The sequence below is a fragment of the Borostomias antarcticus genome, assembly GCF_949987555.1.
Source record: "Borostomias antarcticus genome assembly, chromosome: 4".
Lineage (NCBI taxonomy): Eukaryota > Metazoa > Chordata > Actinopteri > Stomiiformes > Stomiidae > Borostomias > Borostomias antarcticus.
The window spans coordinates 34415939-34442071 of NC_140237.1; the positions used below are offsets into that span (position 1 = coordinate 34415939).

Below are 26133 nucleotides of genomic sequence, written 5' to 3' on the forward strand. Positions count from 1 at the left end.
CTCAGGCCGGAACGTTGGATCACTCGGCGGGGGAGCGCTCCCCCGTCAATACCCAGTCCCACATACTCTTGTTAGCAGTCGGCCTGTAGGGCGATACCCAGGGAGTGAGAACATCCAAGGAAGGCAGCAGTCTGCAGGTCGTGGCAGGCTCTGAAGCATGGTTAAACGGCACAGAGAGGGGAGCGTAACCCCCGTCAACACACGCGCATATGTGCTTGTCGGCAGGTAGGGCGATACCCAGGGAGTGAGAGAGGGATCACTCCAAGGAAAGAACAAGACTGGGGCAGTAAGAGTTGGTCGGTAGGGCGATGGCAGTGGCGGCTCCGGGAAGGGGTGGTTCGGTCACGGTGGCGAGGTGGTGCTTAAACCTTAACCCCCCGTTCAGCGCTGCGGGGGGAAAGGCTGCTTCCCCCGCCCGGTCTGCTCTCCTGGGGGTGTGCCTTATCTCTAACCTCCCTCGTGTAGCGCTGCACAGGGAGGGAGGGGAGGGCACGGCCCCGGGCCCCGGATGACCGCCCGTAGGGACGGAAGGCGTCTTCCTCCCGCTCCATCTCAATGTATGGACGGAAGGCGTCTTCCTCCTCCTCCATCTAGGGACGGAAGGCGTCTTCCTCCACCTCCTCCCTGTGGTCAATATACATGACCAGGACCAGATAAGAAGAGACAGAGACAGAGAGAGGCCGAGAGAGGACTCTCACCGCCTCAGCGGAGGTCAGATTGACCACATCCGCTCCCGGAGCAACCTTATGACTGGGACTTTGGCTCTGGGAGCGGATGCGGTCAATCTGACCTCCGCTGAGGCGGTGAGAGTCCTCTCTCGGCCACATTTATATAGGATTACCAGGGCCACGGTGCTGCAGGCAGGCTCACAACCTAAGTCCCACTGTTATATAGTCCCACAATATTTTGTATGTGAATCGGCACAGGTCCATGTCTTTAATCAAAAATCACTAAACTGGTTACCAGTCAACTCTAGAATAGACTTTAAAATACTATTACTAGTCTATAGATCTCTCCACAGTCACTCACCAGAATATATTTCAGACATGCTTGTTAAGTACATGCCCAACAGACCACTCAGATCCTCAGGTACTGAACTTTTAACAGTTCCAAAAGCCAGGACCAAGAAACACGGAGAGGCAGCTTTTAGTTTCTATGCCCCCAACCTCTGGAACACCCTACCGGAGTGCCTAAGAAGGGCCGAAACAACAGAGGTCTTCAAGCGAGACCTCAAGACGTACCTTTTCGACCTAGCCTACAAGGATAAATACATTGGTATTTATCCTGCTATGCACTGTATGTATATCAAGTAGTGTACAGAAGCTGCTTACCCTGAAACAGGCTTGTTCTGTTCTGACAGCTGTGTTGCTTCAATGGCTCAATGTGCTACTAACCGTTTTCTGCCTCCCCTAGTGCCTCTCTCTCTCCCTCCTATCCTCTAACCAGGTCCAGTGTCAGCTGTGGAACTGTGGATGTCGTAGTATTTAGTACACACACACACACACACACACACACACACACACACACACACGTACACACAGACACACATCAGTCCACATCCGGCTTAGGCCTGGACCTGATGCTCTTAGCCTTTCTTGCTCTGAAAATTTAATGTAATTTATTGTTCTTTAAATGTTCTTAGCCATTAGACAAATATATTCCAGGAGCTTGCCCCAGGTTGCCTGTTTCAATATCTGTGTGGTCTGTATGGTTCTATGTGCTACTAACCCTGTTCTGCCTTCCCTCTCCCTAGTGCCTCTCTCTCTCCCTCCTATCTTCTAACCAGGTCCAGTGGATGCCCCACTGTCACCAGCAGACCTCCCGGAGTCCGATAGATACCCCTGTGTCTGCTGTGGATGTCGTAGCATGTCCGTAGAATTTCCTCTCTCCTATGATGCTTTTTAGCCTCTCTTACTCTGAAATGTAATTTAATGTAATGTATTGCTTTATAAATGTTCTTAGCCGGTAGACAAACATACTCCTGGAGCTTGCTCGATCGCCTTGTTGAGAGGGGTCAGGGAAGAATTTTTACAGCTCACTTATCTGGCCTCCGGGTGATTACTGTTTTTTTGCTTCCCTCTGGAATATGTAGGGGTGGGTCGTTGCCCACCTCCCTTGTTCTCTATAAAGCGCATTGTGTTGCCTCTGGGTATGAAATGCGCTATACAAATAAAGCGTTGATTGATTGATTTGATTAATCAATTCCATAGGTAGCCTCCACGTTTATTAATGTATTCTATTGATGCACAGTGTATGTATGATGGATGTACTCTTTTAGTGTTATGCATTTGTTGTTTGGTGCAAAACATCTCTCCTTGTTTTACAAGCTTAATGTTATTTGTACACTGTTCCTGTCTTAAAAATGAAGAATTCATTCATTCATTCATTCACTGCGACGGCAAGCTCGCCGTCTGGACGGGCCACCTTCGACCTGAGCCCTTCCTAGCTGACCCCGGTCGCAGCACACCGCCCTGACCTCTCTCTTCAAAGTCCTTTTCAACTTTCAATCTGAGACGGTTCAGGTTTCAGCGAGCGGGGGTAGGGTCCGCCCAGGGGCGGTGGCGGGAATTACACCAGCAGGGCCCGTCAAGCACTTTAAGCGCTTACCTCCTCAGTTTGCTCCTTGTACTGCCTTCACATAACACAATACATCATGGGTAGAGTGGGCGGAGGGAGTGAGACACAATAGAATTGGGGGAGGGGGTGATGCTTCACTCAATCAAAGTTACAAAGTTAGAGAGCTTGAAACTAGGAGGAGGACCTCAGGGTACTAGACATCGCACGAACTTGAATCAGTTCAGCCAGATATATTTTATCATGGCTTTGTTACTGTCAATAAACACTTGAAAACCCTTACTTAGTAGAGAGCTTGAAACCAGGAGGAGGACCTCAGGGTACTAGACATCGCACGAACTTGAATCAGTTCAGACAGATATATTTTATCATGGCTTTGTGACTGTCAATAAACACTTCGGCTGTTTTCAGTGCCACAGTAAAGTCATGACTGCTTTTCCCAGCGCTGCAGATCCCCCACCTGGTTGACATGTTGGTTATGAGACGGGATCATACTATATTATAGTCGGTGGAGTAATAACTCTCTCTGGCCACTAGGTGGAGACAGGCAATCACTTTTGTGTTTCTGTTTTTGTGTCCGATTTAAAAAAACAAAACAAAAAACAGTTTGCGCTGTATTAAGCTCAAATATGGACATTAACGCATCCCTATTAAGCACTCCTCTTGCCAGTTTATTTTCTGTCTGCTTCACATACTGATGCTCTAACTGGAAAGTGTAGTTGGATGTAGCCCTGCGTGTGTCATCACACTAACAGTTAACTAATACATCTGAGCCAGAGTCACGCTGACTCATCAGACCCTTTCTCTATCCCTAACCTTGGGGAGCAAACAGACAGCACAGCCTATGCCTGTAGACCTATGGGGGTCAGTCAGAGTACAAAAATAGCATTTTGTGATCCAAATGTGCCATATTTTCAGAGAGATACCCCCACCTCTCTCCCCCACCGTGAAGGACTTCTGTGTAGTCATGAAATGAGCCTCACTGTGTCAATCAGTGCACTTTATTGAATCCATCAATCAAACAGTGACAGTGGGTAGCCTGCTCTCTCATTCCAGTGTTCCAGTCCTGCCGTATCCTCTCACAGTGCCCGTCAACTCTGTCCCCCGGCCCCCATCACACGTGGTTGTCTTCATCTCATCAGGTGCATGGTAACAGAGTGTGAGCTTGCAAGATCGGGCTGGTTCACCAGGCCACCTTCTCCGATTGTTCACAGGCACACGGTAACCCAAGAGGACCCACTCTCTGCACAGCTCTGTCCTAGCCCAGCCCTGCCCAGCCCAGTTCATCCCAGCCCAGCCCCAGCCCAGTTCATCCCAGTCCAGTCTAACCCAGCCCTGCCCAGTCTAACCCAGCCCCAGCTGCCAGATCCAATAGCCATGCTGATGTGAGGACAGGCGCTTGGTGGTTATTGGCTGTCCTGGTTGAAGACCACGCCCACCTGTTTCCTGGCCTCTTCCATGATCTCAGTCAGGAGGGAGGAGTCTGAGTGAGTCCCCAGGATTCCTCCTTGTACTGCTTCCACATGACACAATAGATCATGGGTAGAATAGGGGGAGGAGTTGAGACAGAATAGCGAGCGGGGGCCGGGTCATGCACACTGCTCGGTTCCCTGGACTGGAGGTAGTTGGTCCGCCCAGGGGTGGTGGCGGGATTTACACCAACGGTACAGCCTGGTAAATCCTCTTAATAAAAAGAAATAAAAATTGTATGTTAGTAGAGAGCTTGAAAATGTAAGGGAGTGGCTGCTGGACAACAAACTCTCACTGCATCTGGAACTTCTCATACACATCATTCATCATTCATCGCTAAAAAAGAGTGCAACTGAATGGAAGCAATCTTTTACAGTACTTTGGATAAAAAAGAGAGATGGGCCTAAAACTTGAGAGAACAGTTGGGTCCAGACTTCACAATAGATCATGGGTGGGTTTATTTTATCATGGCTTTGTGACTGCGTCAATAAACAAAGAAATAAAAATATAAACTCTCTCTTCAAAGTCCTTGTCAACCTTCAATCTGAGATGGTTCAGGTTTCAGCCAGCAGGGGCAGGGTCCACCCAGGGGTGGTGGCTGGAATTACACCAACGGTGGGGCCTGCTAGCAGGCCCCAGGATTCCTCCTTGTACTGCTTCCACATGACACAATAGATCATGGGTAGAATAGGGGGAGGAGTTGAGACAGAATAGCGAGCGTGGGCAGGGTCATGCACACTGCTCGGTTCCCTGGACTGGAGGTAGTTGGTCCGCCCAGGGGTGGTGGCGGGATTTACACCAACGGTACAGCCTGGTAAATCCTCTTAATAAAAAGAAATAAAAATTGTATGTTAGTAGAGAGCTTGAAAATGTAAGGGAGTGGCTGCTGGACAACAAACTCTCACTGCATCTGGAACTTCTCATACACATCATTCATCATTCATCGCTAAAAAAGAGTGCAACTGAATGGAAGCAATCTTTTACAGTACTTCGGATAAAAAAGAGAGATGGGCCTAAAATTTGAGAGAACAGTTGGGTCCAGACTTCACAATAGATCATGGGTGGGTTTATTTTATCATGGCTTTGTGACTGCGTCAATAAACAAAGAAATAAAAATATAAACTCTCTCTTCAAAGTCCTTTTCAACCTTCAATCTGAGATGGTTCAGGTTTCAGCCAGCAGGGGCAGGGTCCACCCAGGGGTGGTGGCTGGAATTACACCAACGGTGGGGCCTGGTAGCAGGCCGGCCTGGCAACCGTCCCCAGGATTCCTCCTTGTACTGCTTCCACATGACACAATAGATCATGGGTAGAATAGAATATGGCGTTTTCTTTTCAGACCAAATTTATTTTTATCTACAATCTTCATGAACATTCACAGGCATGTAGTAGAAGCAATTCTGATCAGAGATCTGCCACTCAGGGGTGTCTAGTCCATTAGTAGGCTGAGCAGTGAACAATTTAATTATTTCCACCCAGAAAAAAACATAAGGGGTATGTATGGCTTTTTTTTTTCAGACCAAATTAATTTTTATCTACAATCTTCATGAACATTCACAGGTATGTAGTACAAGCAATTCTGATCTGAGATCTGCCACTCAGGGGTGTCTAGTCCATTAGTAGGCTGAGCAGTGAACAATTTAATTATTTCCACCTGAAAAAAAACATAAGGGGTATGTATGGCTTTTTTTTTTCAGACCAAATTTATTTTTATCTACAATCTTCATGAACATTCACAGGTATGTAGTACAAGCAATTCTGATCTGAGATCTGCCACTCAGGGGTGTCTAGTCCATTACTAGGCCGAGCAGTGAACAATTTAATTATTTCCATTTTTAAAAAAAACATAAGGGGTATGTATGGCGTTTTTTTTTCAGACCAAATTTGTTTTTATCTACAATCTTCATGAACATTCACACGTATGTAGTACAAGCAATTCTGTTCAGAGATCTGCCACTCAGGGGTGTGTAGTCCATTAGTAGGCTGAGCAGTGAACAATTTAATTATTTCCACCCAGAAAAAAACATAAGGGGTATGTATGGCGTTTTTTTTTCAGACCAAATTTATTTTTATCTACAATCTTCATGAACATTCACACGTATGTAGTACAAGCAATTCTGATCAGAGATCTGCCACTCAGGGGTGTCTAGTCCATTAGTAGGCTGAGCAGTGAACAATTTAATTATTTCCACACAGAAAAAAACATAAGGGCTATGTATGCCGTTTTTTTTTCAGACCAAATTTATTTTCATCTACAATCTTCATGAACATTCACACGTATGTAGTACAAGCAATTCTGATCTGAGATCTGCCACTCAGGGGTGTCTAGTCCATTACTAGGCCGAGCAGTGAACAATTTAATTATTTCCACACAGAAAAAAACATAAGGGGTATGTATGGCGTTTTTTTTTCAGACCAAATTTATTTTTATATACAATCTTCATGAACATTCACACGTATGTAGTACAAGCAATTCTGATCAGAGATCTGCCACTCAGGGGTGTCTAGTCCATTAGTAGGCTGAGCAGTGAACAATTTAATTATTTCCACCTTAAAAAAAACATAAGGGGTATGTATGGCGTTTTTTTTTCAGACCAAATTTATTTTTATCTACAATCTTCATGAACATTCACAGGTATGTAGCACAAGCAATTCTGTTCAGAGATCTGCCACTCAGGGTTGTCTAGTCCATTAGTAGGCTGAGCAGTGAACAATTTAATTATTTCCACCCAGAAAAAAACATAAGGGGTATGTATGGCGTTTTTTTTTCAGACCAAATTTATTTTTATCTACAATCTTCATGAACATTCACACGTATGTAGTAGAAGCAATTCTTATCAGAGATCTGCCACTCAGGGGTGTCTAGTCCATTAGTAGGCCGAGCAGTGAACAATTTAATTATTTCCACCTTAAAAAAAACATAAGGGGTATGTATGGCGTTTTTTTTTCAGACCAAATTTATTTTTATCTACAATCTTCATGAACATTCACAGGTATGTAGAAGAAGCAATTCTGATCAGAGATCTGCCACTCAGGGGTGTCTAGTCCATTACTAAGCCGAGCAGTGAACAATTTAATTATTTCCACCTTAAAAAAAACATAAGGGGTATGTATGGCGTTTTTTTTTCAGACCAAATTTATTTTTATCTACAATCTTCATGAACATTCACAGGTATGTAGAAGAAGCAATTCTGATCAGAGATCTGCCACTCAGGGGTGTCTAGTCCATTACTAAGCCGAGCAGTGAACAATTTAATTATTTCCACCTTAAAAAAAACATAAGGGGTATGTATGGCGTTTTTTTTTCAGACCAAATTTATTTTTATCTACAATCTTCATGAACATTCACAGGTATGTAGAAGAAGCAATTCTGATCAGAGATCTGCCACTCAGGGGTGTCTAGTCCATTACTAAGCCGAGCAGTGAACAATTTAATTATTTCCACCTTAAAAAAAACATAAGGGGTATGTATGGCGTCTTTTTTTCAGACCAAATTTATTTTTATCTACAATCTTCATGAACATTCACAGGTATGTAGTAGAAGCAATTCTGATCAGAGATCTGCCACTCAGGGGTGTTTAGTCCATTAGTAGGCTGAGCAGTGAACAATTTAGTTATTTCCACCCAGAAAAAAACATAAGGGGTATGTATGGCGTTTTTTTTTCAGACCAAATTTATTTTTATCTACAATCTTCATGAACATTCACAGGCATGTAGTAGAAGCAATTCTGATCAGAGATCTGCCACTCAGGGGTGTCTAGTCCATTAGTAGGCTGAGCAGTGAACAATTTAATTATTTCCACCTGAAAAAAAACATAAGGGATATGGATTTTTTTTTTCAGACCAAATTTATTTTTATCTACAATCTTCATGAACATTCACAGGTATGTAGGCCAAGCAATTCTGATCATAGATCTGCCACCTAGGTGTGTCTAGTCCATTACTAGGCCAAGCAGTGAACAATTTAATTATGTCTACCTGAAAAAAAACATAAGGGGTATGTATGGCGTTTTTTTTTCAGACCAAATTTATTTTTATCTACAATCTTCATGAACATTCACAGGTATGTAGGAGAAGCAATTCTGATCAGAGATCTGCCACTCAGGGGTGTCTAGACCATTACTAAGCCGAGCAGTGAACAATTTAATTATTTCCACCTTAAAAAAAACATAAGGGGTATGTATGGCGTTTTTTTTTCAGACCAAATTTATTTTTATCTACAATCTTCATGAACATTCACAGGTATGTAGAAGAAGCAATTCTGATCAGAGATCTGCCACTCAGGGGTGTCTAGTCCATTACTAAGCCGAGCAGTGAACAATTTAATTATTTCCACCTTAAAAAAAACATAAGGGGTATGTATGGCGTCTTTTTTTCAGACCAAATTTATTTTTATCTACAATCTTCATGAACATTCACAGGTATGTAGTAGAAGCAATTCTGATCAGAGATCTGCCACTCAGGGGTGTTTAGTCCATTAGTAGGCTGAGCAGTGAACAATTTAGTTATTTCCACCCAGAAAAAAACATAAGGGGTATGTATGGCGTTTTTTTTTCAGACCAAATTTATTTTTATCTACAATCTTCATGAACATTCACAGGCATGTAGTAGAAGCAATTCTGATCAGAGATCTGCCACTCAGGGGTGTCTAGTCCATTAGTAGGCTGAGCAGTGAACAATTTAATTATTTCCACCTGAAAAAAAACATAAGGGATATGGATTTTTTTTTTCAGACCAAATTTATTTTTATCTACAATCTTCATGAACATTCACAGGTATGTAGGCCAAGCAATTCTGATCATAGATCTGCCACCTAGGTGTGTCTAGTCCATTACTAGGCCAAGCAGTGAACAATTTAATTATGTCTACCTGAAAAAAAACATAAGGGGTATGTATGGATTTTTTTTTTTCAGACCAAATTTATTTTTATCTACAATCTTCATGAACATTCACAGGTATATAGCCCAAGCAATTCTGATCATAGATCTGCCACCCAGGGGTCTCTAGTCCATTCCTAGGCCAAGCAGTGAACAATTTAATTATTTCCACCTGAAAAAAAGGTGCTAGCTACAGTATAACATTAGACAGCAGCAGTAGTTGCTTAGCTTGCTTACCCAGACTAGCTAACGCTAGATACCCCCGCCAGCCGGCACAAGCATAGCCCCACTTGTTGCTAGCTAACCTGTGCCTAACATTAGCTAGCCACTAACGTTAGCGTTGCAATGATCAGACACTTCAGTTCTCCTCCGCCACAAACCTATGTGAAACACTGGTTTCTTTTAGCTTGTATTGTATTTGAAGTATTTCAGAAACACACCAGCTTGGGTTTAGCTAATACAGTAACGTTAGCCGGGGTCGGGGGGTGCTTACCTTCTCGTGAATTTCAGGATGACTGTTCTCCAAATGTCGCTTTAAGTTTGTTGTATTTTTGCCAGTAATTTTCACCCCACACGGTTTACAAATGGTTTTGTTTTCCTTTGCATCAAATATGAAGTTTATCCAGATGTCTGCTCTCCTCTTTCTCCCGGTGTGCGAACGTTGACAAAGACATTTCTGAACTGTGGTAATTTACTGAACAGTTTAGGCGCAGTCGTATGAGAGAGAGAGAGAGGGAGGGAGAGAGAGAGAGAGAGAGGGAGTGAGGGAGGGAGATTGGCCTGTCAGAGTCGACAGGGCCAGCAGTGATTCTTATTGATTCACAAGTCCACACATCCCATCAGCTGTATGACAGTGCAATTACAGTGGCTGGCGGGACACAGCTACTCACTGCATCCCAATGCCAGTCCTCCGATTCCCCGATAAAACAGACAGAGCAATGTCAGTCCCACACCAGCGGAGGACAAAGCGCTGAGAGGAGGCAGTGGAATCCTAATATGAGCTGTACCAGGTAACACAGGTACCAGCTGTGTCAGGTAACACGTCACCCCGCTCCCTGGGACAGAGGCTCTCAGGACTGATGCTTCTGTGTCAGGAGGAGGCGAGGAGGGGGTCGGAATACCGACCGTCTGCTGGAGGTGTTCTTGAGACAGTGAAGTAGACCCATTTTGATGTTCTCAGAATAACTATAGTGATCTGATTAGCTTCTCTATCCTGAAAAATATAACATTTCTATATGCCAGGTGATCATATTGTATAGATACTATCCAATAAGCTTGTATTTAATCATAAAAATAATCTTATTCAACCACATGGGATATTAATCCTAATAGGTTAGCTCAGGTGCACTTACCCCTGACTAGCAGAGGGGGGCGCTTCACTGCTGATACAATGGCTGCTGCAGTTTCCTCTGGACAGAACGTCAACTCAGCTTGGTTTGACAGGAACGGGGTGGCCACCAATAAACAGAACACGACGTTTTCTGTTGTTTTGACTGATGATCAATCTATTTTCATCCTGACTTCATCTACAGTCTACATGAGTGTTTTGGTTTCATTCGCATGCGTTATAAGGAACATGGCATTTTAGCCTTACCTTCAGATATGACTGTATGTCCTGTACCACTTCCTCCAAGGTAAGTTTAATCACGTGACAGTGACACACACACACACACACACACACACACATGCATACATACACACACACACTCTCTCTCTCGATATCTCACTTGTAAACACATACGCACGCACGCACGCACGCACACACACACACACACACACACACACACAAACATGCATACATACACACACTCTCTATCGGTCTCTCACTTGCAAACACATACGCACGCACGCACACACACACCTCTAAATTGAGAGTAGCCTACATAAGAAAATGTGTTTGAGTTGTAACTAGGCAGGTTGTCATTATGTATTTTTTATATACGTTTTTACACTTTTCATGGCACACATACAGTAATGCCACATCACTATGAACATTATAGGATCATACCAAATATGGGTTTCACACCCTCGGGTTGAGTTCACAACTGCAGCAGCCTAGAGGAAACTGGGCAGCGCACAATGAAAGTGTTTTTTATAGCAGTGTTGTGACAGAACATCCCCTATCTCACCAATAACAACCACCACACCTACCAGGAAGTATAGAGGCTGTTTGAGTTGATCATTGCGCCAGAGTGATCCAAAAGTTATAACTCTATGCTTCTTTTGCCATAAATGTTAGCTCTTTAGTCTGAAATCTAGTATAAAATAAATAAATAAATACACATAACAGACGTAACACATTTGGTTTCACTGTTCATACATTGTAATAGCCTGCATACAAGTTATTAGATGTTAATAAAGCTATTATTACTAAAATATTAGTCTAGGCTATATAAAAATATATATATATATATATATATATATATATATATATATATATATATATATATATATAGGCTAGTATATCCATTTGTCTGAGAGCATCAAAGTTCACGTGAAATAAGAGTGAAAAGAGTTAGCCCAGAGATAGATAGGTCAAGGAGAAGCCATGCTTGCTTATTTGCTTATTTCCCTTGAACAGCCTTTACATAATCTGTTTATTAGCTCTACGTGTAATCGAGTGGTAAAATGTTGGGTATCGTGGCGAAAAATGGGTTTATTCTTACTTTTAGCGTTTAAAATATGGTTTACCCTGCGAAAGCTGATATGTTCCAGAATAATACGTAGGATTTCTTTTGCTCAATGCTCAGTACTATTCAAGGCCTTCAATTTGTCACGGCCATCACCGCGCCTACGACAGGATCCACTTCAATCCAAGAGCCTGTCCATTGACGCGCTGGGGCTTTCGGGGACTTACCGGAAACCAAACTTTTTTTCTTCTAAGTTTTTGGTTGAGTCGAAAGAGGAAAAAAGAGACATGACCGTGCAGCGGCTAAACTTTAGTTCCTGATTTTCAACATCTTCGCGTCATATGAAATGATTGCTGACGCAAAAAATACACTTTAGCGCTTGTTGTCAAGGATAAGGTCGCCATCGAGTGTTATTTCCTGCGCACATAACGGAACGGTTATCATGGAAGATGTGAGTAGCATTACTGTAATCGTATTCTAATATGTCTGTGCAGCAGTAGGATTTGGGCGTTTGAGTTTTCATGCAGTTTCTTTATTGGGGTATTAAAAGTCAACAGTCCACACATCCCTGTGTTGCATCCGTAGGCTATAGCCTAGGAGTGGAACAATCAAAACAAGACGTTTTAAAAGCACACCAAAGGCCACTAAACTTATGTTATTTTTTTTAAATGATGCAAAAATAACTTGCTATGTGCATCAACACTGAGTAAACGAAACGGAGTAACGTTTGGCTACCCGACTAACTACAGCGGTAGCCTATTTGTACAGATTTGTGCATGATAGAAATAATAGGCTAAATAGCGGCATATTGTCCCGGCGCGCTGCCTGCATTCTCAGTTTCATTCTCAGGTGGCACGATGGAGCACCTGCCCTCCTGTCAACCTGTCGGTCCTGCAACAGAGCAGCCCAGGCCTAGATTACACTTTATACAACAGAGCAGCCCAGGCCTAGATTACACTTTATACAACAGAGCAGCCCAGGCCTAGATTACACTTTATACTGTCAACCTGTCGGTCCTGCAACAGAGCAGCCCAGGCCTAGATTACACTTGATGCAACAGAGCAGCCCAGGCCTAGATTACACTTGATGCAACAGAGCAGCCCAGGCCTAGATTACACTTGATGCAACAGAGCAGCCCAGGCCTAGATTACACTTTATACTGCAACAGAGCAGCCCAGGCCTAGATTACACTTTATACTGTCAACTCAGTCTCCTCTGGACTGGGATGCTGCCAGATCGGCACACAGGCCTATTGTCCATGGTGTGAGGATGGAGATGGTAGGATATTGTCGCAACTAAATGAAGTAGGAAACAGCGGACTCAATCAAATACACTTGAGTGTGTATTATTGGTGATACAAAAAAAGAATAACAGATGTTGTTTACATGTTTAGCCAATTTGTTTAGAAACAGAATGTGACAAAATTGAGGGGTGTTACCAAGACAACTAGAAAGGCTTCAGGCGTCGTTGAAAGTGAGAGATGTTTCAGGAAGCAACTCTCTAGAAAGAGGAAGCTGGAAACAAGAATTAACCGACCAGTAGACTAGCCTAATGGTTGCACTGCTTTTTGACTTTGCTACCCCACACTTACTTTCCCAATGCTATTAGCTACCATGTTATGATGATGTTATTAGAATTGTCCCCGCTTTCTTTTGTGCGTGGGCACATACGGGCATCATCACCGTGTCCCATAGCTGAGCAGCTGGAGTAGCGATCATCCACACTGCTGAGCTTACATTTGGCTGCAGGCCTAATAATGACCATCTAATTGGAAAATGGAAGGACCCCCATTAATATGACTCAGGACCGGGCTCAGTCAGGCTCAGGGGAAAAAACTCGAACCTTGTGGGTTGGGTTTGTGTTGGTTGGAGAGTGTACAGTATCTAACTGAAAGCACCCACCCACTCCCTGACTGGCTAACCGCCTCTCCAGCTGTTTTAGTACTTCCTCTCTGCTTATCTTTACAGTACCTCTCACCCAGTCTCCTTAGGCTGTACCATCTCTATACAACCTCTCTCTCTCTCTCTCTCTCTCTCTCTCTCTCTCTCTCTCTCTCTCTCTCTCTATTTCCCTCAGTGTTAGAGAACAAGATACATTATGTGACTTTGGCACGGCCTCTGAGACCAACACTGTTCAATCTGGTCCCTCTCTGAGTCAGTCTTTCATTCTCATCCAACAAGCGAGTGAACTACAACACATGGTGTGTCTGCCCGACCCATTCATTCTCCAGGAAACAGACTTGCACATTATTGTGCAAAGCAGAAAGCAATTAACCCTCTCTGACCATCGTGCTGGCGTTCAGGCTTGTGCCCAACAATGTCCGTGTGTGTGGGAGCCCCCGAGGTCCCCCGAGACCCTGATGCTGGGCCGATAAGCCCTGGGAGAGCCGCAGGGTGTGAGAGGGAGAGAGCGCCGCTTTGGGGCCTCCACCCGGCCTGTCTGAGACCTCTGGACCTCGCCTCCGCCGCTCCCCTCTCCTCCTCTGGACCTCCCCGTCATCGCCCCCGCCCTCCCTCGCCGCGTCTCTCCCTAACCCTAACCCTCGCCCCCCCTTCTCATCCCTTCACTCACTCAGCCAAAGCAGAGGGATCAAAGGTTTTCATTTCATTTCAAACCTTTATTTATACTCGTAAAGCACTGAGGTTTCCCTCATTTACAGTGTTGACGAGTTCACACAAATACACAAATACACAAATAACAACAGAACAAATACAATACACAATAATAATAATAATAATAATAATAATAATTAAAAACAGTTACAGGTCGAAGTACAAATGTCAAAAGCCATGGATTTAAACTCTGTGATTGAAGGAAGTACCTCAAGCTTTAGAGTCTGTTGCAAAGTATTCCAGGTATAATGAGCATCATGGGAAAAAGCAGATCTACCGAGTTCAGAATGCACTCGAGGAACCCTAAGAACAAGCCGATCGTTTGATCGGGTCTGGTAGGTACCAAGGCTCCAGTCCAACAGAGAGAGTATGGTGGAAGTTTACCAATAATGTCTTCCAAAATAAACCAGTTTACCCTAGTCATAAAGAACACAGTGATGAGTGTCATAACTATCACCCGTAATAAATCTTAGGGTGGAATGGTAGACAGAGTCTAGGGGTTTCAGGGTAGTCGAAGAAGCATATAGATTGTGTCACCATAGTTTAATACTGAAGAAGAAAGCTTGAACTCATCTTGATTCTCTTCCTGCTGAACATAGGAAAGCTATAACGGTTTCTGTACAGGAAGCCAATTTTGTTCCGCAGCTTAGAGGCTGGACTGTGTACATGAAACTTGAAAGAGAGTTTATCATCCAGCCACAGACCAAGATATTTGTACTCAGTGACTCTCAATGCGCAAGCCATTAGCCATTAATAAATGGAGCATGTCATAATAGTAATCCTGGCTCTAGAAAACATAAACTTAGATTTGCTAGGATTAAGGGCTAGTTTCAGATGGATGAGAGCTACTTGCAGCACAATAAAAGAAAGGTTCTCAATGGCTTCCTGAACAGTATCCGCAATACAAAAGACAACTGTATCATCAGTATAGATGAGCATGACAGCCAGTTAGTGCAGAGACAATATCATTAAAGGACAATGCTCGTTTTTGACAACCTGGACCTTATTTACGACATATTATAAGACGTTTGACTCACCGAGATCACTTTGGTGTAGTTTGGAGGCATGTAGAAGAAATTTAAAATCCAGTGCGAGCCAGTATATCCATGTAATGGCGGTGGTCGGGGCACCGAGAATGCAGTTTCTAAAAATCTATTTTGCCCCGACCACCGCCATTACATCGATATACTTGGCTCGCGCTGGATTTTACATTTCTTCTACATGCCTCCGAACTACACCAAAGTGATCTTGGTGAGTCAAACGTCTTATAATATGTCGTAAATAAGGTCCAGGTTGTCAAAAACGAGCATTGTCCTTTAATATAGATGGTTAAAGGACAGGACCCAACACGGATCCTTGGGGCACACCTTTAGCGAGAGACAAGAAATCAGATCGAATGTTACCCAATTTCACACACTGACACCGTGACAGATAGTCCTGAAACCAATCACAAGCACCTCTATCCAAACCAATACTAGATAGTCTATTTAAAAGCAGGTAGTGTTTGACTGTATCAAATGCTTTTGAAAGATCTACAAAGAGGGCAGCACACTGTTCCCTGTTGTCTAATGCAGAGATGATGTTATTAGTAACAAGAGTAACAGCAGAAATGGTACTGTGATTAGCTCTGAATCCAGATTGGTGAGTACTTAAAAGCAAGTGACTTGAAAGAAAAGATTTTAATTGGTTCTACAGTAAAAGGTGTGGTTCCGTCTGGCCACCTCGCTGGGTGTGATGAACTGGGATGGGATGATGTTGATTAGCGTAGGTCTTGTGGTGAGTTGAGGCTGGGCAGGTCAGCATGCAGCTCTATTCATCCCAGATGCTCTGTGCTCTCTGGCGCTGGCCTTTATGAAGAACACATGTTTAGAAAGGTGTGCCTCGCTTCCCAAGTCCTATTCCCTTTTTAGGAATCGCATACTGTACACTGAGTTTGGCTGATAGGAGACGTGTTTTGAGAAGGTGAATCCAGTGATTGAGATATTAGGATGCTTAAAGACCTGTGAATACATTATCACTTGCACACATCTTCTAGTACCAGTAAAGGTGCGTTTGGTGCATTTACGACCTAGTACTGTGGAATTAGGTGCATCTTACGCAATTAACCCGTCACTTTGAACAACGAAGTAACCTAGATAAAGGTTAGCTTTTGTTGACCCGTCGCTTTGCACAACGAAGTAACCTAGGTTAAGGTTAGATTTGTGTTCCATCTTCCATCTTATTTTCTTGTTTTCGTTTATGTTATGTCTATTTTTATGTGAAGCGCTCCATGCATGCATACTCTCTGATGTAAAGCACTTTGAGCTGCATTTATTTGTATAAAAAAAGCTTTACAAATAACGTTTATTATTAAAGTGGTGGTTAAAACTAGACTCAAGCGCAAACGGATCAGATACCTGCGATACCAGAGGCCAAACTTGGCTCTAGAACTCGGCCCGGACCTTATTCAGCCTGGCTAAAAAACAGAAACATAAGAACAATTTAAGACACACCTTGAGACTAGCCAACTGTGCTCAAAGTCATGGAGCCTTTTTTGTGTTCTAGGCTGTGGATTTCTGCAGTGCCACACCCAGAGTTTCTGGCAGAGCACTCTACTGTCCAGCATTGTGCTGCTCTGGGTGATATGTTCCAGTTTCCCCATCAGTGTGTGAGAAAGAGACAAAGAACAATCAGTGTTTTCCTCTTTGAGCCAGAGACACAGAGACAGCCCCTCCATGTCCCTCTGAGCCTGAGGCCATGTCCTGGACAGGGCAGTGTCAGAGAAGAGTGGCTGGGTTCTCTACTACAGCTCTCTCTCTCTTTCTCTCCTCCTCTCACCCTCCCTCTCTTTCTCTTTCTTTCTCTCCCTCTCGGTCACCCTCCCTTTCTTTCTCTCTGCCTCTTTGCCTGTGCCTTTCTTTTTCTCACTGTTTCCTTTAGTCTCTCCTCTCTCTCTCTCTGTATTCCCCCCCTCCCTCTCTCTCTCTCTGTGTACTCCCCTCACTCTCTCTCTGTATTCCCCTCTCTCCCTCCCTCTTTCTCTCTCTGTACTCCTCTCTCTCTCTCTCTGCATTCCCCTCTCTCCCTCTCTCTCGCTCTCTCTCTCTCTCTCTCTCTCTCTCTCTCTCTCTCTCTCTGTACTCCCCTCTCTCTCTCTCTCTCTCTCTGTGTACTCCCCTCTCTCTCTCTCTCTCTCCTCATAGCTGCAGTTCTCTCGGGGCCCACCCTCACTCTACAGTGTTGCCGCAGTGAAAGTGGAAAAACATCTCGGTGGCCCTTTAAAAAGATATCCTGTGGAATTTCCTTCAATATACTGTGAGCTCCGAGGCTGGACCTTTCACAAGCACCTGCAGGCCGCTGTGTTTTAGATGATAATATTGAAGCCTGAGTTACCTCACTGCATCTCATTTACAGAGTTGTATATATGTATTTCATATACAGTATGTATCTCCAATAATAGCAGCATAGTTGTGTATCCGTCCTGGTGGTGAGTTATTTGCTCTGTCTAGTCGATGTCATAACAACAGCCTGGACCATTCCCATCTGCAACATCTGGACAGACGTAAATTACACTCAGCTTCAGGTGTGTCCAGGGTTTTGAGCAGGGTTCTGTCCAGGGTTTTGAGCAGGGTTCTGTCCAGGGTTTTGAGCAGGGTTCTCTCCAGGGTTTTGAGCAGGGTTCTGTCCAGGGTTTTGAGCAGGGTTCTGTCCAGGGTTTTGAGCAGGGTTCTGTCCAGGGTTTTGAGCAGTGTTCTCTCCAGGGTTTTGAGCAGGGTTCTCTCCAGGGTTTTGAGCAGGGTTCTCTCCAGGGTTTTGAGCAGGGTTCTGTCCAGGGTTTTGAGCAGGGTTCTGTCCAGGGTTTTGAGCAGGGTTCTGTCCAGGGTTTTGAGCAGGGTTCTGTCCAGGGTTTTGAGCAGGGTTCTCTCCAGGGTTTTGAGCAGGGTTCTGTCCAGGGTTTTGAGCAGGGTTCTGTCCAGGGTTTTGAGCAGGGTTCTGGTGATGAACGCAGCTCTTAGTCGCTGAGTTTCATTCTCTTACATTCTCTTATTACCTTCGTCCCACGTACGTCTGTCAGCAGGACTACGCAAAAACTACTGCACCAATTTTCAAGAAACTCAGTGGAAGGGTGTAGCATGGACCACCTTAGAACGCATAACATATTGGAGCTGCCCATTCACCTCCATTCATTCTTTAGACCAGGTTTACGCTAAAACTACCAGACTGATGGTGGAGGGGTGTAGCATGGGTCAACTAACAACCAATTAAATTCTGCAAAACCAATGAATTGCCAGGATTTGAGCATCAGATGTTTGCATGAGGTGTCCCAGACCCATAGAGAGATCTGTAGCATGCAGTAACGTAGTTAGCATAGCTTACGTAGCGTATCAGCAAAAGAACTCTCATGGGTCTGGCGTAGAGACTATGTTTATCTTAAACTACATTCTACTTTAGAGATTCCACAGTATATTCTATTTATCAATCTCCTGGTGTGTTGCATTATTTCTTGTCAAATATAGTGATGGAATCTGATGTACAGTAGCCTAATACAGTTGTAACTAACATGTATTTGGTGTTGGTGGTGTTGAACAGACCACAAGTTTCATCACACCACATGTTGTCGGTTGCTCACCAGTTCCATGCCCTGAGGCCCACAGAGTTTCACACCTAGCAGTGTCAGCTGACTACATTCTCCTTCAGGTTCTAAGAATACTAAAGTTGAATGCTGAGACTTCAACCGATAGTCTGATGTGTTTCCCCTGTTCTTATCCTGCCAGGGTGTGATAGAGGACCCAGCCAGGCCCAAAGAGGCTTCGTTCCTGGGGAAAGCCGGCTGGCTGAAGAAGGCCACCGGCAGGTTCCTGATCAGCTACAAGGACCGCTACATCCAGGTGGAGAAGACTGAGATCATTGTGTATGAAAATGAGGTACCCGTTTTTTGCTTTGAATTATTTCACACTGTGGACACCATTAACACCTTTCACATTCACTGTGTGTATTAATAAATAATAATAATAATAATAATGAGAATGATAATAATAATGATAATAATAATAATAATGCATTTTATTTCAAGGCACCTTTCATAACACCCAAGGTCACAATTTTAATTTATCTTATCTTTTTTATGATTCACAGGTCACAATCCTGTGTTTTAGGACGCTCCAAATTAATACCGTTTTAATACTTTGGTATTTACATAACCACACAGTAATCATTCAGTTGTCTCTAGCCATTTCAGAAATACCATAAACAAAACACAAATACTTTCCTGTGAATTCCATGCGCTTTTGGTTACAGAACGTCAGTTAATTGGAAACCATAATTAGCCTGTTAATGTCAACAAGATTCCTTCCTTGTGGAGCAGAACCTGCAGACCTGCCTGGAGAGAGTGGACCTGGAAAACTACGATAAATGCCACGAGATGAGGAGCGCCTTTAAGAAGAACAGACTGGTATTGATACGAGTGCCTAAACCTGGAAATAAGGTGAGCATTGACCGTCGCCAACGAAGAGAGAGACTTATTTATGTTATCTGTAGGTTAAAAGGGATCTCTGTATGTCGTAAGGCTGTATTCCTGACCTAGTTTTAACATCAAAAATAGAACTAATGTGATTAGTGTGTCTTGTTGGTTAACAGGAAGAGGCAGTTCAGATTCACAGACATCTTATTAGGTTCCGCTCGCGACCTGGACCTGAACTAGGGCTCATTAGGATCCATCCCTGGACTTACTAGGGCTTATTAGGGTCCATCCCTGGACTTACTAGGGCTTATTAGGGTCCATCCCTGGACTTACTAGGGCTTATTAGGATCCATCCCTGGACTTACTAGGGCTTATTAAGATCCATCCCTGGACTAACTAGGGCTTATTAGGATCCATCCATTGACTTACTAGGGCTCATTAGGATCCATCCCTGGACTTACTAGGGCTTATTAGGATCCATCCCTGGACTAACTAGGGCTTATTAGGATCCATCCCTGGTGTCGTAGCTGACACTGATGGACGGGTCAACTCAAGGCTCGGAAGCTGTCTTGTGAATTGACGGACTTCTCGAGAAGGGATATTGAGCATGTCTAATTTTGAATTGAACCCTGGGTGTTTTATAACTGAAAGGTCCCCTTGACGTGAACGATGATTTGATTATCGCATGGGGTGAACATATTTTACATATTGTACAATACAGTACATGTCTCTGATTAAGGATACGTTTATACAGAAATATAGCTGCAAGCAGCAATGTGGGGGCCAAGCAGGACGCGTGACCAGCGCATCAAAGACAACAAGCGAAACACGCCATAGCCGCGTTCGAATCTCTACTGCAGTTTTTAAAATCGGGCGTACGGTTCAGAATAAACGCACTTCCAACTTTGGCACTTTGGTGGTGCTAGAGAGTTCGAGGTGTCGACATAGACTTGGTGACAGGGGTCACGGGACCATCCCCGATGAGTGTGCCTAATGTGGTTATGATACATTAAAACGTTAGTGAGATATGACCACACTTCCTGTTTGGGGGCTTGGACGCCAAATTCGATTGGCTGTAGCGGGCGAACGCCTTTGACAATCGAAAATCCCTGTAAGACATTTGTGGACATTGGTCTAGAGAATGTATACAGCCAGTTTCATGTAGATTGGTGAAAATCCCTAGCAGGAGATACATTTGAAGTGTTTTACACAAAATACAAAATGGCAGGAAATCCAATTGGTGGAAAATGACATAAAAGGGTGCAATGAACTCGGCATGATCCAGGGATTCCAACGGTACCTCATTTTTGAAAATCGGTCACACAGGTCAAAAGTTGTGTGCCTAAATGCACTTCCAACTTTGGCGCTAGAGGGTTCAAGCTGTCGTGATGACACTTGCTGACAAGGGTCATGGGAATGTCCCCGATGAGTGTGCCAAATGTGGCTTTGATACATTAATAATTTGATGAGATATGACCCCATATCCTGTTTGGCAGCTTGGTCGCCAAATTTGATTTGCTGTAGCTGGCGAACGCTTTCGAGAATCGAAAATCCCTGGATAACTTTTGTGGACATTGGTCTAGAGAATGTGTATACCGAGTTTCGTGCAGATTGGTTGAAATTCCTAGGAGGAGATACATTTTAAGTGTTTTTCACAAAATCCAAAATGGCGGGAAATCCAATATGGCAATACCTCGTTTTTGAAAATCGGGCCCTGGACGGTCTCTCTGGGGCCCTGGACGGTCTCTCTGTGGCCCTGGCGGGGACGGGGGAGAGGCAGGAGAAACGCAGGAGATACCAGAGTGGTGAAATGACTGTATTGCAAACAGATGACGAGACCGGAGCATTGGCCAACGCCACGACTTGAGCAGATGTCAGAGGGAGGGAGGTCTGTGTGTGCAAGGCCAGCAGCTGAATGCCTCATCCCTGTGTGTGTGTGTGTGTGTGTGTGAGTGTGTGTGTGTCAGTTTTTCCCCTCTCTCTCTCTTTAATACAGTGTCCAGGCAGGAGAATGAGTCAGCCACCACTGCTTACAGCTTGATTTTAGAGCCCTCGACAGCTTGGAAAGACTATTAAACCTGGACCGTCCAGTGTACACTGGCCAGCATACTTTTATTGAACACTAGACATTTCTGCTTCTCTCTGATTCTGGCTGTGGAGCTGGAGTAGTATAGTGTGTTTGCTTAGGCACTGTACCTCAGACTGACTTGTTGGTTTTGGAGACTAAATGGTTGTCGTTAAGCGTTATTTGCTCCCATGTGAGGAAGACATACTGAGCCAAAGACACCGGACACTGGAGCCCCCCGTAGCGCCACTCAGCCAAACGATGGGCGACACAAAACGCTTTTACCAGAATGAAGGGGAAAAGTAAACAGCTATGAACTTTCATCTATGTCAGTGTCATCAGTGAGAACCACGGGTGTAATGAGCCATATTCACAGACATGAAAAGATAATCACCATCCTCCACTACTCTCAGTCACTGTCCCGGGAGGAACTGCTGTTTGTATTTTTCCTGGGTAAACATATTCCAGGAAGCACATGCTTATTGTTTTTGTGCTCTTCAGTTTCCTGTGGAAGGTTTGTTTAACATGGTAGGAGCTCTTTATCTGGGAGAGCAGTGTGAAGTTAGCAGTTCTGAACGCTGACCGCAGCACTCTCACTCTGACCAGGGACTTACAGGCATCTGACAGCTTTTTTTTGTCTTTGGTCAGAGTCTGTGGTCAAGTCACCTGAACCGGTTCAGAGCCCACAGTTAAGTGAGTGAGTCTGCTGTAGGGTTAGGTCTCACAAGCTCGTCTATTTATTGTACCTATTATAAATGTAAAGTCTACATATGTAAAGCATTTCTCAAATTTATCAACAAAGGCATACATATTTGCATGTCCTACTGTAGTTTCTATGTTTTGTATTTACAAAGTTCTTATCCTTACAAGTAGGTATATTTACTGAACCTATTCTAAATCCAAAGTCTACAAGCCATAATATGCATGCTATGTAAAGCATTTGTTAACAAATGCATAAATATTTGCATGTCCTACTGTGTATTGTATTTACAAAGTAAACTTATTACTTCAAACCTTTATTTTATCAGGGGAGCCCATTGAGACCAGGGTGGGTCTCATTTGCAATGGTGCCCTGGTTACAAAACAAAGCAAACTACATTAATAAGATAAAATAGTTTACTTACTAATAAGTATTATTTCTTATCACTTCTACTACTACAAAGTAATAGACACCAGATTTTGGTAGGCCTAACAGTTCAGGCTGTACGTGGTCTCTAGCTGTTGTTATTGTCCCAGTGAATGGACAGAGAGCGCCTGACCAGGATGTTAAGAGCTACTTGGCCGCCTGTGGGATTTCTCCCTGGTAACCCTGTTCACTCCTCCTCAGTGGAAGGTATGCCAAATGAACATAGACTTTCCTCAGGCGGCGCAGCCAGTGCATGTTCCTGGTTCGCCACCGTGAGATTTTCGAGCTCAACTGTGTTCTAAGTGTCAGGCGGTGTACTGGCAGATTCGTCTTCTCAGAATTGAAGGGAATCTCAGAAAACAAAATTCGAGTTCAATCAAACTCAAACGTGTAGGACATTGTTTTAAAATGCTGTGCTTCGAGTGGATCTCGGCTCTTAGAAGTGAAGGAGATGTGTCACGGTGTTAGGATCAATGTTCTTTTCAGTTCTAACGTGTGTGTTTCTGACTCACAGGTACATAATGTGAAGCTCCAGGCGCAGAGTCCAGAGGACAGGGAGGCGTGGATCAAGGCCTTCACTGATGGGATCAACAGAGCCAAGAACAAGATCTTTGATGAGGTAAAGGGTTCTCCTGCCTCTCCACGTCTCCTTGATCTCGACATCAAACAAATGTCCTTATTGTTTATTTCTCCAGGTGAAGGTAGGTGAAGACAGTAATCTAGAACACGTAACCCGCTCACGGCCCAAGGGGAACCGCAACCGGAGGCCACCAACCAGGATACATATGAAAGAGGTAGTGTTTGTGTTTGTGTAGTAGAAATACTTAAGGTACTGTTTTTTCCTGAACATTTGAAGGGATTTTTTTTTTTTCATAAACTGTTATTGAACTGTTTTGATCAACTGTTTCTGGTGTCCCCTAGGTGGCGATCCTCTCCTCAGATGGCATTCTCAGGCTTGACCTGGATGTTGTGGACAGCAGCACGCCCAACGGGACTTACTATATGAATGTTGACATCGCTGCGACCCCTGAAGAGGCCCCCATGCCCCCGTCCAAACCCAGCGGGGCCCCTGAGGATGACAGACCAGAGGAGGGTCCACAGACCGGGGTCTTTAAGCCACCCATGCCCCCCCCCAAGGAGGCCAAGCCCTCTGCTGCAGAATGGGAGGAGCCCCCCAAGAAGAAGGTTGGTACAACTCTACACAGTATACAGAACATTCCCCTACATGATAACCATACTGTATGTGCCACATGCATGTTTATCAGAACTTACATTAATAACGCCAAATACACAGTATGAGTAAGATTTGTTTTGATTTGAAGATCCTGATGCCGCCCAAGCCCCCTTCCAAAGAAGCCACGCCAGCTGCTCCGGCAGTGCCTGAGGCTTCCAAGGAGGACAGTCTTGACGATGCCCCAGAGAAGAGCCCCGAGACTGGGATAGAAACAGGACAACCACCCGTCCCTCCAAACAAACCCTCCAACGGCTCCACGGACCTCCTGGCCGAGGCCCCTCAGTCCAGTCAGGCCCCCACGCCTTCCCCTCCACCATGCAAGGACAAGAAGCCTGCTCTGCCCACCACCACCTCAGAGATCACACCCTCAGAGTCCGACGGTGTCAAAGATGAAGACGGGGAGGAGGGGGAAGAGGAGGAAGAGAGCTCTGAGGTCACTTTATCTGACGTTAAACCAAACAGCGTACCTGAATCAGTGACTGAGGTTGGGTCTTCCCCCTCTCCCCCCGAGGAGGTCCTGACCAACCCTGCGACTGAGCTCCCAGAGCTGACCACCACAGAAGAAGAAACGCCCGAGCTGTCTGAACCCTCACCTAAAGAAAAAGATTCTGCCCCTAGTGGTGAGGTGGATACCGCACCCAAAGAGGAGCTGCAGGTGTCTCAACTCAAAGCAGAAACACCATCGATGCCAACGTCGGAACCAATCCCAAAAAAAAAAGGCCCTCCTACCCTCTTCAAGAAGAAGCCAATCAAAACCCCTTGTCCCAAAGCTGTGGCTCCACTCCCAGCTACAGAAGAAAGCCAGAGCATCGTCTCCCCACCCGAAGAGAAACCGCCCCCCACCACCACGTCACCACGCGCCGCCCCGGACGGTCAGGCCGCGCTGGGGGAGGAGCCGAGTCTCCCCGCGGAACCTGAGACCGTCGAGGCGGTTCTCTCTCTGGCCGACCCGGTAGCGGACAGCCCCAGCCCAGAGTCCTGCCGCCGCTCCCTGGAGAAGAGCGAGCGTGAAGAGGAGAAGTCCGTAGACAGCGGCCAGCACTCGGACGAGGGCGAGGGGTCAGAGAGCGAAGACATCTTGGCGGTCTCCTCCTCCTCCGATGCCCCCGGGAGCGGAAGCCGGGCCGGCCTGGACGTCAGCGAGGACGATGCGGAGACCCCGGACAGTCTGGGGCAGAGCGCGGACGAAGACCCCCACTCAGCCTCCACAACGACCCCGACCCAGACAGCGCCCTTGGTCAGTTCTCCAAAGGTCCACTCCACCTTTAAGCAGGTGCAACTCAATCAAGCCTTTCGGCCGGCTGTTCCCCTCAAGCCCTCCGCTAAGGCCCGGTCCGCCTCCCTGGGGGATCTGCTGTCTGAGTCCTCCGCCTGTGTCCAGAAGAGCGAGCAGGTCAGCGATGCGGACGCTGGCGGTCCCAGTGCTCCTCGTCCCCCCGGGAGGGACCTTGAGAGCATAGTGGCACTGGAGCTGGAGAAACCAGGGGAGCTCCCGGACACTGTGGCCCCCGAGGAGAGCCCCGAGAACGGGCAGAGCTCAGCCCAGCTGGGGGGTTCGCCTGAGGAGCGTCCGGCCAAACCCACGGAGCAGCTGGAGACAGCAGCGCAGCTCCTCAGAGAGGCAGCGAGTACAGAGTCAAAACTTTCAGAGAGTGATAGCAAGAGAAACAGCTGGTGATTGTTAATAAGGAGAAACAAGTGATTCATGGTGATTAGCAGCAGCTTGGAAGGATGACAGGTGTTTTCTCTCTGTAGCTGACTATGTAGCGCACGCATGTGCAAGATCACAATAAAGTGCAATTATTCCCACTGTAACCTTTTCTGAGGAATTTAGGGTCAATTATACTGTTCTATACGTTTTACATTCCATATTGATTACTTGAATACAAAATGACCATTATCAGACATTGCAATGAGTATAAAGGGAGATCAGTGTGTAGTTAGTGAAAAAATCACAACTTCAACATGTTGTTTTGAAGTATTGCTCAGGTTTGTGGTTTGATAAAACTTTCAATTTCCATAAGGGATGTAGTTACAATGTGCTTAATCTGCTCTGTGAAATACATTGGCAACGTTAAGAGAATAGGGACTCAGTATGATCACCAA

At 45.0% G+C, this 26133-nt stretch overlaps 1 protein-coding gene across 1 annotated transcript; it reads left to right on the forward strand.

Annotated features, from left to right (window-relative positions):
• Positions 1-11862: 11862 nt before the first annotated feature.
• plekho2 (pleckstrin homology domain containing, family O member 2) lies at positions 11863-25760 on the forward strand. Its single transcript, XM_084437479.1, has 7 exons — positions 11863-12001; positions 18917-19066; positions 19507-19626; positions 23308-23412; positions 23489-23587; positions 23715-23978; positions 24116-25760. Exons 1-7 carry the CDS (start codon positions 11993-11995, stop codon positions 25703-25705), a joined length of 2337 nt encoding a protein of 778 aa, XP_084293605.1. The 5' UTR covers positions 11863-11992; the 3' UTR covers positions 25706-25760.
• The last annotated feature ends 373 nt before the right edge of the window (positions 25761-26133 follow it).